The sequence below is a fragment of the Cetorhinus maximus genome, chromosome 21 (assembly GCF_964194155.1).
Source record: "Cetorhinus maximus chromosome 21, sCetMax3.hap1.1, whole genome shotgun sequence".
NCBI lineage: Eukaryota > Metazoa > Chordata > Chondrichthyes > Lamniformes > Cetorhinidae > Cetorhinus > Cetorhinus maximus.
Genome location: NC_135899.1, coordinates 7,544,595 through 7,558,649, shown reverse-complemented (window position 1 = coordinate 7,558,649; position 14,055 = coordinate 7,544,595). Strand labels below are relative to the sequence as shown.

Sequence of the window (14,055 nt, the reverse complement as noted above, 5' to 3'; positions counted from 1 at the left end):
AGTTAAGTCATAAAAAGTCTATTCGCTTTCCAATTGGGAAGGTGAGACCAATGACAGGAGGCAGTGGGAGGTGGAAGGCCTGGCAATGAATCCTCCAGGAATATTTCTATTCCAAGTTGGCAACCCTAGTGAGTGTGTTCTCCCTCCACCCCATGCCTACTGAATTTATCTTTTAGTGGCTAGATTTCAGTATGTAGCAGCATGGCTAACATCCTTTCTCCATGAAACAGGTACGGGCTGCCATCGCGCGTGGGGACATGGTGTCGGCGGAGATCGCCTCCCGTGAAGCCCGGAATTTCTCTTTCATCAGCCTTGCCGTGGGGATCGCCTCCATGGTACTCTGTGCCATCCTGACAGTGGTGATCGTTATAGCGGCCCAGCACCACGACGACGAGTGGGATCCTTAACTGGCCACGGACAGGCACGGCGGCTCAGGAGGCCGGAGGCCTTCTCGACACTTCAGGGTGTTACCATGCAGGAACTCCTCGACAAAGCATCACAACCCAATCCTCCCCACCCTGCCCGCTCTCCCACACCCACCCCCAGCGTCTCCAGATCAAATTACACTCCTAGTTTGCAGACATTACGCCTCTACCCTAAACCACTCGACGCAGTGAACACTTAATCATTTTTTGCCAAAATAGTAGCCTTGTATTTACCTCCATTGGTTTTCTGCTTTGATAAAGGGACTGAGAATGTTTTGTGCAATTGATTAAATGTGTTTCGTTTAAATACAGACAGACACTGTTCGTACAAAACTACTGGCTCGGTCAGTAACCTGCATAGATGCTTTCACTGTGGGGGAGGGAGACCAGGGATGTGGGAATGTGCGCATGGAGTTTTGCCACCTCTTGGCAAGTCACCAATCAGGTAAGATGGGTCTGAGAAAGGGGCTGGCATTGAGGCTTTCGATTTTAATTTGGTCGATAAAATCTCACTAAAACCTCAATTAATGGCTGCCACACCATAAATGTATAGCAAAATAAGGGGGACACAATTCATTCAAATTTTAGCCCGGGATCAGCATCCACGCCTTATCCTCTTATGAGAGAATTGACACTAGCCAGACTTTGTACAAGAAAGAGCTTGTATTTATTCTGTGCTTCCCATGACTTCAGGATGTCCCAAAGCGCTTTACACCCTTGAAATACCTTTTAAAGTGTCGTCACTGCTACCATGTAGGAAATGGAAATTCTGAGCAAGGGAAGCTTTCATTAAAAAAATACAATCAGACATTTCTTGAATAACTGGCAGACTTGAGAATATCTTTGGCGCATGGGATTTCCACCCAGACTAGTGGGTTAGATCACCCTATCTCTCAGTAAACCATCCAAATGGAGACCAGCCAGACAGCCAGCATGACTGATGAAGCAGACAATCTCTTTGCACATGGATCTGTTAAGTTGGAAAGGTGATTTTGGGCGGTTGGTTAATTAGATCTTACCTATAGCCAGTGTTAGTGACACAGAGAGACCCCAGAGGCTGTTACAGACCATACCTGTCTTAGTAACTTAACCAAGCAGAAATTTAGAATGTGAAAGCTACAGCTAAGTTATTAGAGGCATTTGCAGTTGAATGTGTTTTTTAAAGAAAGCTTTCCTTATTTAGGGCACCAATTTTTAAATTTCCAATGGCAACTTTCTGAGCATTCCATTGCCAACGCATAGGCTACGCTACCTTTGATTGGCTGAACTGTTATATTTTCATAAATTTCAAGCCCTGCCTCTCTATAATTAAAATCCATCTTTAAGCTCTGGTGCGTGAAGATGCTGAGGTGCTGCAAGGCTGCTTCAATTTGGCTGGATAATTTTGAACAAGGGGTCACAGTCTAAGATTAAGGGGGCAGCCATTTCAGACTGAAATGCGGAGAAATTTCTTCACGAGGGCTGTGAATCTTTGGAAATGTCTTCCCCAGAGAATCGTGGATGTCCAGTTGTTGAGTGTATTCAAGACTGAGACTGATAGAATTTTGGACTTTAAGGGATATTGGGGGGGGCGGGGGGAACAGGTGAGAAAGTGAAATTGAGGTTGAATGTCAGCCATGATCTTCTTGATGGCTTGAGGGACCATATGGGCTACTCCAGCTCCTGTTTCTTATGTTTTGATGTTCTACCTCTGTAGGATTAACATGTCACGTTTGTGCTTTTGTACCCTCGTTTTAACTTTGGTTGATAGTGTAAAACAGATGATATTGGATTGGTCGCCCATTATCTCTTCTCCCTGATTTCCCTTTCTATTGAAGATAGTGGGTTCAACCCCATGTTTGCCCTTTGAAACTATCACCCAAAGTTAAAATTGCCCCAACTATCTCTGACCCCATAATGTGCTTTGATGCAGATTGGAAACATAATACTGCCTTATTCCAAATTTTCTTAAAAAATGCGACCAACCCTCCATTTTTCATGCCCCATTAAGCGGATAGGATGTTGAGGTTAATAGTTTAATTATTTGCCAAAAGCAAAAAAAAAGTTATTGTGTAGGTGTAGAACTGTTTCCCCTCCCAACAGCAGGTGGTAGTGTTGCACTTTGTAATAATTCATGAATAGCTCAGAACAAAAGCTGTGCGGGTATCTGCAGAAGCTGAACTCCCCCACCCCCCCCCCCCCACCCCCACCCCGCCCTCCAACCGCTGTGGGAGAAAACAAAGCCTTGAATTACCTTGATCGGTGTAACCAGCAAGCTGTGCCAAAATTTATTTCAATCCTACCATCAACAATTTACATCAAGAGTTTTCAATCTTATTAGGAGACGTAGGAACATAAAAATCTGACGTATTGACTAAGGTTGTGCCAGCCCTCTAGAATGGGCCTGGGGTCTCCAGATTTTTTGTTGTCATTTTCTTTGAACGTTTCTCTTTACCAGATGCAAAAATATTGAAAATAGGGGGGAGGGGGGGGGAAGGCTGTTTGGCTGGCAATCAAGCATCATCGAATTGGGTAATGAGTCTTTGTTTTCCAGTTGGTGTAGGAATGCAGTGTGTCACTAGGATTGATGTGTTGGCCGACTAATGGCTGGAGCGTGGGGGCAAGTCATGTGATCAAACCTCCAGGAATACAATTAATCACAGTTGGCAACCCTACATAAAACAGGCAGAAATCAGTGTAAATAATTGTGACCCGAGGAAACTTAAGCCAAATTCCTTCTCTTGGGTATGAACATTAAAAGTTTGAAGCCATCAAACCATCGTTTGTGCCCATTAGGCAAACATTTAAAACTGCAGTCATGGAAGCTTTTCAGTTTTGAACGTGACTCACTTTGATGTCATACAAATGCATTCAGCTACAGCAGTATCCTGAAATACAACATCGGTCTCAGTGAGCAGAAATAAGTCACTTCGCAAATTTACTTCAAAAACATCAGATGCATGGCTTTGGTCCCCACTCAGAGCAGATGTTAATGCAGGAAACTCGTGCTGTCTGGCCTTTGGCATGGGGGCTGGGCTATGTGATGAGAGGCGGGGAACGTTTGTGGAATAAGGCCTAGGAAATTTGAGTGCAGCACAAAAACAGACATTAGTCATTTAGGCCTGAATTTCTTCAACCCTTTGGGCTGAAATTTGGCATTACATTGCAATTTGCCCCATTGTTTTTGGTGCAGGCTCTTCTGGAAACTCCGGGGCCTATGCTCATTTCTCAGTAAGGCTTCATTTTTACATCGAGGCCTGTGGCCCAGCCCTTGATGGGTATCCATGATGGCAAGCAGTCACAGAGGGTCAGCCAGGGCACCAATCTACACAGCAATAAATCCACCAGAGGGCACATGCCTAGTATGTTTCAGGGTCACCAGAGATGTTGAAGAAAGAAAGCCTTAATCCGTAATACTCAACATCAAGTATCTCCACGGAGACCTTCTTGCTCTACATCACTGTGCTGTGTTTTCATTAAAGTAGGGTTGCCAACCTCTAGTAGGACATATTCCTGAAGGTTTCATCACCCACCTCCAATTACCCCACCCAATCAAACAGCCGCTTTTCTCCCACCCACCCACCATCTACAGTACCTTCATAATCTAATGAACAAAATTGTTCAAACAAAATGGAAACGAAAACATACACAACGCAATTCCTGAATGTTTTCCTCCTGGGGTTTTTGCTTGAAGCAGAGACCAGCAGATGAACTTTTAATTCCTGGAGACTCCTGGACAGTCTTGGATACCCTACATTACAGTGTGGGGTGAGAAATTACAGCTCACCAGCCCATCCCTGGAAGACAAGAATTATTTGTTCCCTAGTTTGCTTCATTTTCTCACTGAGCTGTTGAATGACTCACCTTCTAGTATGATTACACAGGCGCCCTTTGATAGTGTCAGAAATAAAAAGATGGGGGTGAAGGAGGGAGTGTACATGTGACATTCATACATGGTCCGTGTGCCTTGTCTAATTTTCGCCCATCCGAACTTGGGTGGGTTGAATCTGAGAAGCTGGAGTTGAGGTAGATCAGCCAAATCCATATTAAATGACGGAGCAGACTGGCTCTTTATGGCCCACTCCTGCTCCTCTGAAGCTGTTTCCCATTAGCTGGAGGGCGGTGAATACAAATTCAATGGTAGCTTTCACAAGGGAATTGGATAAATACTTGAAACCATCACAGGTGTGTGGGGAAAAAGCGGGAGAGTGTGACAGACTGGATTTCTCTTTAACTCAGCAGATGCAGATGCAATGCATCGAATGGCCTCCTTTTGTGCTGTACTGTATGATTTAATGATGCTACACATATTCATAAGAAGTCCTGTGGTGCAGAAGTAGTGTTCCCACCTGTGGACCAAAAGCTCCAGGTTCAAGCCCCACGTCAGGACTTGATGTCCATGTTCATGATGGGGCCAAGCAAGTTAATTATCAGCCTGTAAATCCTTCCAATAGTCCAGATGGTGAGAGTTTCCTAGTCAGCCATACTGCAGAAGACAATGGCAAGCTACAGTACTTTGCCAGGTGTGGTCATAGACCAATCCAATGGAAGTCCCTGGTCACTAATGCCCTCTTAGGGCATGGTTCCTGAAGGAGTAGGGCTTATGTTCTTATGCATACACCTCCAAGTGCAATCAGCTAAGTTAGCACAGATTGGAGATTGAAACTAAGATTTCCCTGGTCCCAAGGCTCAGTATTACCATGTGGGGTGTACGTTTAATCATCAGATGAGTATTTGAACATGTGAATGGGCCAGTCAGTTAGAAGACAATGTCTAGGTGGATGAATCGACCGGAGAAAGGGCTGAACTGATCAATTATTTAGCCCTGCTTTTTACCTTGCCCCTTCAACTGAGCTTCTAGTGATGGTATCTGTCTGTATTTATTTCTTGGCATTCTATTATTACTATGTTATTATTTGTTGTCTCTTTAAGTGACCAAGCATGCCCAGCTGGCACAGTGCCTTTCAGGCGCTCTAATCCCGAGTGAGTGGGCATGTGGGCACAGATTTTTGACATCCGCTGAGGGGGCAGGATGGGGGTGGCTTGGCACAACAAGCCAAATGGCCAAGGTCAGCTGCCAAACCCTCCTTAACCCGTTGAACGCCAAACTTCCCTGTTGATGGAAATGCTAAACAGGAAATGCCAGTCTCCTATACAATGGAGATAATTGGACTTGTTTGTTCTCTGACAGTGGGCCATATAATGTTGCATTACAGTAACAGATAGCGATCTCTCCATTGCAAGTTACTCAAGGAGTTAAAGGTCACAGGTCACCACAAATTATCGGCTTGTAATCAACAAATTCTCTCTCCTTTTGGTAGGCAAAAGAGGTGACATCAAAAATACCGGCGAGGGGGAGGGAATATTTTTTGCAACTTTGCAATAAATGACTACTTTCAAAGTGTTTCTCTCGGTGAAATAAATACAACCAGTTGAAAATTTTTCATTTCTCTTAAATTATGGGACTTCACATACCTTTGTTCTTGGGTTGTGAAGGTCGCTGGCCAGGCCAGCATTTATTGTCCAACCCCTAGTTGCCCAGAGGAGGTACTGATATGTATTTCCAGAAATTGAGAGTAATTTCCTCGGTCATTTCAGAGGGCAGTTCAGAGTCAACCACATTACTGTGAATTTGCAGTCACATATAGGCCAGACTGGGTGAGGACAGCAGATTTCCTCCCCTGAAGGACATTCATGAACCAATTGGATTTCTACAGAAATCTGGCAGCTTCACAGTTTTGTTTACCAGATTTTTTAAAAAGTGAATTAAAATTCTCAAACTGCCATAGGTGGAATTTGAAAACATTCTCTGGATTATCAGTCCAGGCTCCTGGATTACCAGTTCGGTAACATAAACATCTTCTACTTCCTTATACTATCATACACTAAACCAGAATCATGGTTGTTGGTGTAACTTCCATTCAATTAGCCTCTTAGGGTTGCATGGCTTTGAAGAATGAGGTTTAGGATCAACAAAGAGTGAAGCTAACCAAAAGGAACCATTTAGCCCCTCGAGGTTGTTTCACCATTCAAGTAGGTCATGGCTGATCTGTGTCTGAGATCCATTCCAAACTCACCTTGGTTTGTGTATAATTAATACTTTTGCCCAGCAAACCCGTTTAAAGCTGAGGGACTAGATTTATTTCTAAGAGTGGAGTACACGAAAAAGGTGCTAATGCTAACATCAGGCAGTTTGAAAGGATTCAGACAGGAATTTAACTTCAGAGGAATGGATGCTAGGAAGCATGTGATAAGTAACTCACCTCCTGACTCCCCAAAGCCTGTCCACCATCTACAAGGCACAAGTCAGGAATGTGATCGAATACTCCCCACTTGCCTGGATGAGTGCAGCTCCTACAACACTGAAGAAGCTTGACACCATTCAGGGCAAAGCAGACTGCTTGATTGGCACCACATCCACAAACATTCACTCCCTCCACCACCGATGCACAGTGGCAGCAGTGTGTACCATCTACAAGATGCACTGCAGGAACTCACCAAGGCTCCTTAGACAGCATCTTTCAAACCCACAACCACTACCATCTAGAAGGACAAGGGCAGCAGATCGATGGGAACACCACCACCTGGAAGTTCCCCTCCAAGTCACACACCATCCTGACTTGGAAATATATCACTGTTCCTTCACTGTCGCTGGGTCAAAATCCTGGAACTCTCTCCCTAACAGCACTGTGGGTGTACCTACACCACATGGACTGCAGCAGTTCAGGAAGGCAGCTCACCACCACCTTCTCAAGGGCAATTAGGGATGGGCAATAAATGCTGGGCCAGCCAGTGAAGCCTACATCTCATGAATGAATAAAAAAAAAAGGAAATTATTGGGTCCATTTTTCCCTTGTTTGAAAAAAAGTCTTAAAACAGACTTGCATTTATATAGTGCCTTTCATGACCTCAGGGTGCCTCAAAGTGCTTCAAAGCCAATGAAGTACCTTTGAAGTTTTATCATCGTTGTGCTGTAGGAAACACAGCAGTCAATGTGCACTCAAGCCCAACCATCTTCAGCTGCTTCATCAATGACCTTCCCTCCATCATACAGTCAGAAGTGAAGATGTTCACTGATGATTGTACAATGTTTACCATTCGCGACTGACTCCTTAGTTACTGAAGCAGTCCATGCCAATATGCATCAAGACCTGGACAACATTCAGGCTTCTGCTGATAACTGGTAAGTAATATCCATGCCATACAAGTGCTAGGCAATGACGATCTCCAACAAGAGAGAATCTAACCATCTTCCCTTGACAATCAATGGCATTGCCATCGCTGAATTCCCCCACTATCAATGTCCTGGGGGTTACCATTGATGCCAGAAACTGTACCGGACCAGCCATATAAATACTGTGGCTACAAGAGCAGGTCAGAGGCTGGGAATTCTGCAGCGAGTAACTCACCTCCTGACTCCCGAAAGCCTGTCCACCATCTACAAGGCACTGGTCAGGAATGTGATGGAATACTCTCCACTTGCAAGGATGAGTGTAGCTCCAACAACGCTCAAGAAGCTTGGCACCATCCAGGAAAAAGCAACCCACTTGATTGGCACCCATTCCCCATCCACCACCATCAACATTCACTCCCTCCACCACCAATGCACAGTGGCAGCAGTGTGTACCACCTACAAGATGCACTGCAGGAATTCATCAAGGCTTCTTCGACAGGACCTTCCAAACCTGCGACCTTTACCATCTGGAAGGACAAGGGCAGCAGATAGATAGGAATACCATCACCTGGAAACTCCCTTCTAAACCACACACCATCCTGACACGTGAAATATATTAACAAAAAACTACTGCGGATGCTGGAAATCCAAAACAAAAACGTGAAATATTGTTGTTCTTTCACTGTCACTGGGTCAAAATCCTGGAACTCCCTAAAAGCCCAGTAGGTGTACCTACACCACATGGACTGCAGTGGTTCAAGAGAGAGAGAGACTCACCAACACCTCCTCAAGGGCAACAAAAAAAAAACACAGCAAGCTCCCACAAATAACAATGTGAGGAAGACCAGATAATTTGTTTTCTTAGTGATGTTTATTGAGGATTAGACATTGTCCCAGGACACCAGGGGGAGGACTCCTCTGCTCCTCTCTGAAATAATGGATGTGGGATCCTTTACATCCACCCAAAGGTCAGATGGAGCCTTGGTTTATCATCTTATCTGAAATGTGGATGTGCTCTAGCGGTGCAGAACCTTGCATGCTGAGAAATACATTGTGGGAAAAGATGGAGGCAGCTCGATTTCCTGGTGTATGCTTCTCAGGAGTGAGTCTCGTTGCATATAACCCGTACTACAATCTCGCCACCGAAACGAGGCTTGTTTCCCCGAGTTTCCAAACGCCTTCCTGCAGTGCCAAGAGCCAGATGTTGTGGTACAGCAATGGCGGATTTGGGAATGTTCCATCAACCGCCACTTGGCTTTTGAGAAAGAATTTGCGATGCCATCTGATGAAGTGCCCTGGGGTGTTTTTTTATATCAAAGATGCTATATAAAATGCAAGTTGTTTTTGTTGATGATGAGAAACCACTTGTTCACTCCATTTTTCTTCTGTCTTTGTTTTTCTCCCTTTAAGATACCCCCAGGGGAAATTCAACTTGCGAAGGGGGCTCAAAATGGACATTAACATGTTATACAACCACACCACCCCCCCCCCCCCCCAACACACACTGACAATCTCCTGAAGCCTCATTCCAGCTACAGTTCTAGATCATCAGAACCCCTCAGATATCCTGTCCAACTGACCAGCCTTCATGTGAGAGCCTTAATGGGCATGGCTGGGTTACTGCAATATATAAGGGGGGGTGTGGTAGTGTTGGGCAGACTATATGTGTGGGGGATCACATCCATGCCTGATCCTCTGTGCATTCACTTTACAGCAGGGTTACATCGGATAGCAATCGGAAGTGGAAATCCTGGCTGTCAATTCCCATTCCCCTAGCTCAGACCAATGGACCTTAATTGTACTCTCCTCACCATTTACATACCAAAAGGCTGGAACCAGGACTTTCCTGGTCTATTCAGCTCAAAGCCTTTACATCCCTGATTTGATATCATTGCCTAAATCAGTCAGATGATGAGTTAGGAGATTCACTCCTAACCTGTTCTAAAAGTGTGTCAATGGCTGTGTGGTGTTTACGGTACCAGATTAGCAAAACAAAGGTTAAATTATAATGGCCTGTTGCACAGACTAGGCTTGTATTCCTTGGAGCTTTGAAGAAGATGTTTAAGGTGATGGAATATGATCAGTAGAGAGAAACTGTTTCCTCTGGTAGGTGGAGTCCAGAAAAAAGGGGGAGCATAACCTTAAAACTAGAGCTAGGTCTTTTAAGGGTGACATGACGAAAGACTTCTTCATTCAAAAGATAGTGGAAATCTGAAACTCTCTCTCGCAGATCCATCGATGCTGGAGATAAATTGAAAATTTCATGTCTGAGATGGATAGAGCTTTGATGGGTAAGGATATGAATGGATATGAAACCAAGATGGGCAAATGGAGTTAAGATAAAGATTAGTCATGATCCAATTGAAGGCTGTAACAGACTCAAAGGGCTGAATGACTTCCTGCTGCTCCTATGATATTGTGTTTGTATGCTTTTATATTCTTATGATCCTATGTTCCTATAACCTATGTTCTTATGCACATCAAGTTCAAATTCCACCAGGGCCTGTTATGCATTCCCTGCTTTGAATCAGCTCGGCTTTCAGCCCATTTCTAGCTTGAAGTTCCTGAAAGCAGGCTTTGGAGAAGCAGTCTGGAAAATTTGCAGTTTGGGAGTGGGAATGTTTAGGCCACTGTATTCATTTCCTTTTTAAAGAAAAATGGGCACTTATGAGTAAAATTGTGTTAGCAGCTCTTTGAAAACATACCAAGAGAGAGAATTATCACAAGTGCTTTAAGTGTGCACACACCAATACTCACACAGCCACATGACAAATCACTAGTGCGGTTACCCATCTGTTGAGTCAGTGCCAGGGGGAATATTATAATCAAGTTCAGAGGCTCTGTGCTGGGGTGGGAAACAAAGACCAACCAGGGTTCCTGTTCCTGATTACCATTCAACGAGCTCCAGTCATCCCAAAGTGATTGGGAATTGGGTGTAATCAGGAATGGACTCAGCTGCAATGCCCCACATTTGAACAACCTACTCATTCTCATTAGCAAAACCAGCTTCAGAATAGGAAATCAGAGGCAGGGAACAAAACGTACTAGAAGCCGAACGAGAAAGGGAACACAACGGGGCGGAATCGGGAAACTAATTTGACGTGTGTAGAGGCCAGAAACGTAAAGCCTAATCTCAGTTCAATTGCTCACATCAGTATGATGCACAACGAATCAGGTGGCGCTTGGGTGAGCATTTGCTGAGGAAGTCTCTCTTCGTGCCTGCAGTATTTGAGTTCTGACAGTTTTGAATTTTCCATCATCCATGCCACATCCACAACATGGTGCCAGTTATCCTCCCCACACTGGGGCAGATTCTCTTGGCCCTTTGGGTCTATAAGATCACCCGGATGCAGCCAACATAGGAAAATTGAGCACAGGCCTGCCTGATTTAATGAACCTTGCTAAGGATGAGCACTCCTTTCTGCCAGATCTTCCTGAACTCCCAAAGCATGGGTGACCCAATAAACGCCAACACAGGACCAGGAAAAATCTGCTTCTTATTTTTCCCCCATTTACAAGTGAGGGCCTAAAGAATGAACCATCACAGAGCCATTGTGTGTGTGTGTGTTTGTGTGTGTGTGGTGTGTGTGTGCCTATGTTTAATTCTGAGAGGGAGACAAGTGGCATTTGGTGAATTGATACAAGACATGATGTTGAATTTCAGTGGATTCTAACTTCAGGAACAGTAAAAAAAATAAAACTTTAACAATTTGTACCATTCATTACTACGGTGTCTTGCCTGTTCATTCCAGCAAAAACCTCAAAGACGATCAGGGAACCTGTAACTCCTCCAGCTGAAAGATGATAGACCCTCACTTAAGACTAGATGATCTCCTGTGACTGCTCACAACTGTCAATCTAATAAAGATACAGTTACTGCATTACTCACTGATCACCTGTGGCATTGCTCATGGAGAGTTCATGAAAATGACTGAAGTCCAATGGCCAAAGTGTAACAGAAAGTACTTGTGATATTTATAGGAAGTGTGTGCTTTACACAAAGCTTTTGAATATCCTGTAGATATTACTATACCGTCTTTATCTCCTGCTATTCCATCATGCATTCGCTTGTATTGCATATTTTATAATTTAATAAATGGGAAGAAAATCTTGAACCCTTTCCTCCCATTTTATGTTCTATTTCTCAAGAATGATACTTGAACTGAGAGTTCATAACTATCAGGAAAGTTAGGACAGGCTAAAAAAGAGAAATTGAGATGTGGCCTGATAGAAATCTTTAAAATGGTGGGGAGGTTCAACTGGATAGATGCAAAGAAGATGTTTCCACTTGTGGGTGAGCTCTAAACGAAGGGCCATAAATAGTCAATAATAAATCCAATAGGGAAGGCAGGAGAAACTTCTTCACTCAGGGAGCAGCAAGGATTGGGAGCTCACTACCACAGGGAGTAGTTGAGGTGAATAGTATAGTTCTATTTAAGGGTAAGCCAGACAAACACATGAGGGAGAAATAAATAGAAGGACCTAGTGATGGAGTTAGATTAGGTAGGATGGGAGGAGGCTCAAGTGGAACATAAATGCTAATATCGACCAATGGCCAAACGCCCTGTTTCTGTCGTAGACGCGATCTCACTGGATATTACCCAAGAGGAATTTGATGAATCTGTTCCATGATGTCACCCTGTCAGATCCATGTCATGTGATAACCAGGGACCAATGGAAGATGGGATTTTTCTCGTTTCCACAGACCAATCGCAGTGCTTAAACAATCATTATCATGGATGCAGTTTCATTGCCAGGGAGCAACTGAGCCATCACTTTGTAAACTTATTCATTTGCCATCTGCCTCTGGCCCACCTTTGGGTCCTGAGTCAAATCGCAAAACAATCAACTCATTCACATGCTTGGCAGAAGCCAAAGTGCTTGATGGAATGTGCCACAAATGGAATGGTGCTCAGATCACTGTTAACCAAATGGATGGGTTAAAAGCATCACTTAGGAGTTCAAAGGTCACATAATCAGCATTGATCAATGGGATAGGTAGAAAGTCTCACTTCTGGGGTGAGAGCAGGTGATTACTATTGGTAAATGAGATTGTTTAAAATGAACACACAACCAACTCTTTTAAATTGTGCAGATAAACTTGCCTTCACTGTGATAGCAAATGTTCATGTTGGCATTAAAACACTCTTTACTTGTAGCTAACAGTGTCAGCATCAAGCATGGCTAAGTCAGATGTAGATAAATGCTCCATTATCCTGGCCCATCTACACCCCTTCACTTCAACCCCTAACAAGTATTGTCTGTCACATTGGAGTAACATACTTCTGTTATTCTCAACAAAAAACTCTGTGGCGTTGTTTCATTGTTGAAAATTTTCTACCTCCTCTTCTTTCCCCTTATCTATGCTACTCTGTTAGAAATGAATTTGGAAAAATGAAAATCAATGACAAAATTAATGATGCATTCTTAATGGGAATCAAATGATTAGCAATTCCAATTTCAACCATGCCAATTACTGCACAGAGTCACTATAAAGATTTAATGGTGGCCTGCTGGGGCCTCATTGTCAAATCCATAGGGAATTGTGATTGATGACATTAATCAATAGATTGCCTCATGCAATTACATCATGAACGGCAATGCCTGCCACACAATTACATCACCAACAAATGACTTCAGGCACAAGTACATCATCAAAAAGTGACACCTAGCATGATTAAACAATCCATAGGTGCCTCCTTGCACAATTACATCATCAAGAGGTGACTCTGGCACTATGACATCATCAACAGGTGACCTGTAACACTATCATCAGCATCTTCAACAAGTGCCTTTTCTTACTATGACATCATCAACAGTTATACTCCCATACTGATGCTCTATTACATCATCAATATGTGCCCTCTCAGACTCTCACACTATTGCATCATCAACAGGTGACCTGTTGCACTATTACAACATATGTAACATCTCTGCCTCTTGTAAGCTTGCCCTGGGATTCCCGGCATTCCCTTAGGGGGAAGAGCAAGACTTTCAGGTGCAATCGGCATCGCTGATATTGAGGTGTGAAGGCATCATTCCCAGCCTTCTGCATCCCTTCCTTTAGATTGTGGTCCTGGGCTACACAATCATAGGGGCATTCTAGAACATGGTGTTGTTGGTGGAGGTTGCACCAAGAGTTCCCTCAGAATGGAGAGTCTGAGAGGGTCCAACAGAAAACTGAAGATAGGCTCAAAACCAATTCCTAGGTTGAGAGCAGTGAAAAGGCCCCCAGTTTTGGAGAGCTCACTTGTGGTGGTATACTCTGGCTTCTCCATCAGAAGGTTATGAGTTCAAGCCCCAATCCAGAGATTTGTGCACATAATCCAGGCAATGTTGAGTGAGTGTTGGCTGTACTGTCAGAGTTGATGTTTTTTGGATGAGATCTTTGTCCTGTCTGGAAATATGAGATCCAACACCACTATTCAAAGGAGAGTAGTGTGTTCACTCTGGCCATTTATTTACCCTTCAGTTATT

General features: G+C 43.8%; 1 protein-coding gene across 1 annotated transcript in view; it reads left to right on the top strand.

The window, feature by feature from the left end:
* The window catches only part of LOC144695640 (proline-rich transmembrane protein 1-like), a 75,863-nt gene extending 75,155 nt beyond the window's left edge, over positions 1-708 (top strand). The window contains exon 4 of the mRNA XM_078566555.1: positions 231-708. Within this exon, the coding sequence (XP_078422681.1) occupies positions 231-407 (177 nt within the window). The 3' untranslated portion in view covers positions 408-708. The remainder of the gene's footprint in view (positions 1-230) is intronic.
* The last annotated feature ends 13,347 nt before the right edge of the window (positions 709-14,055 follow it).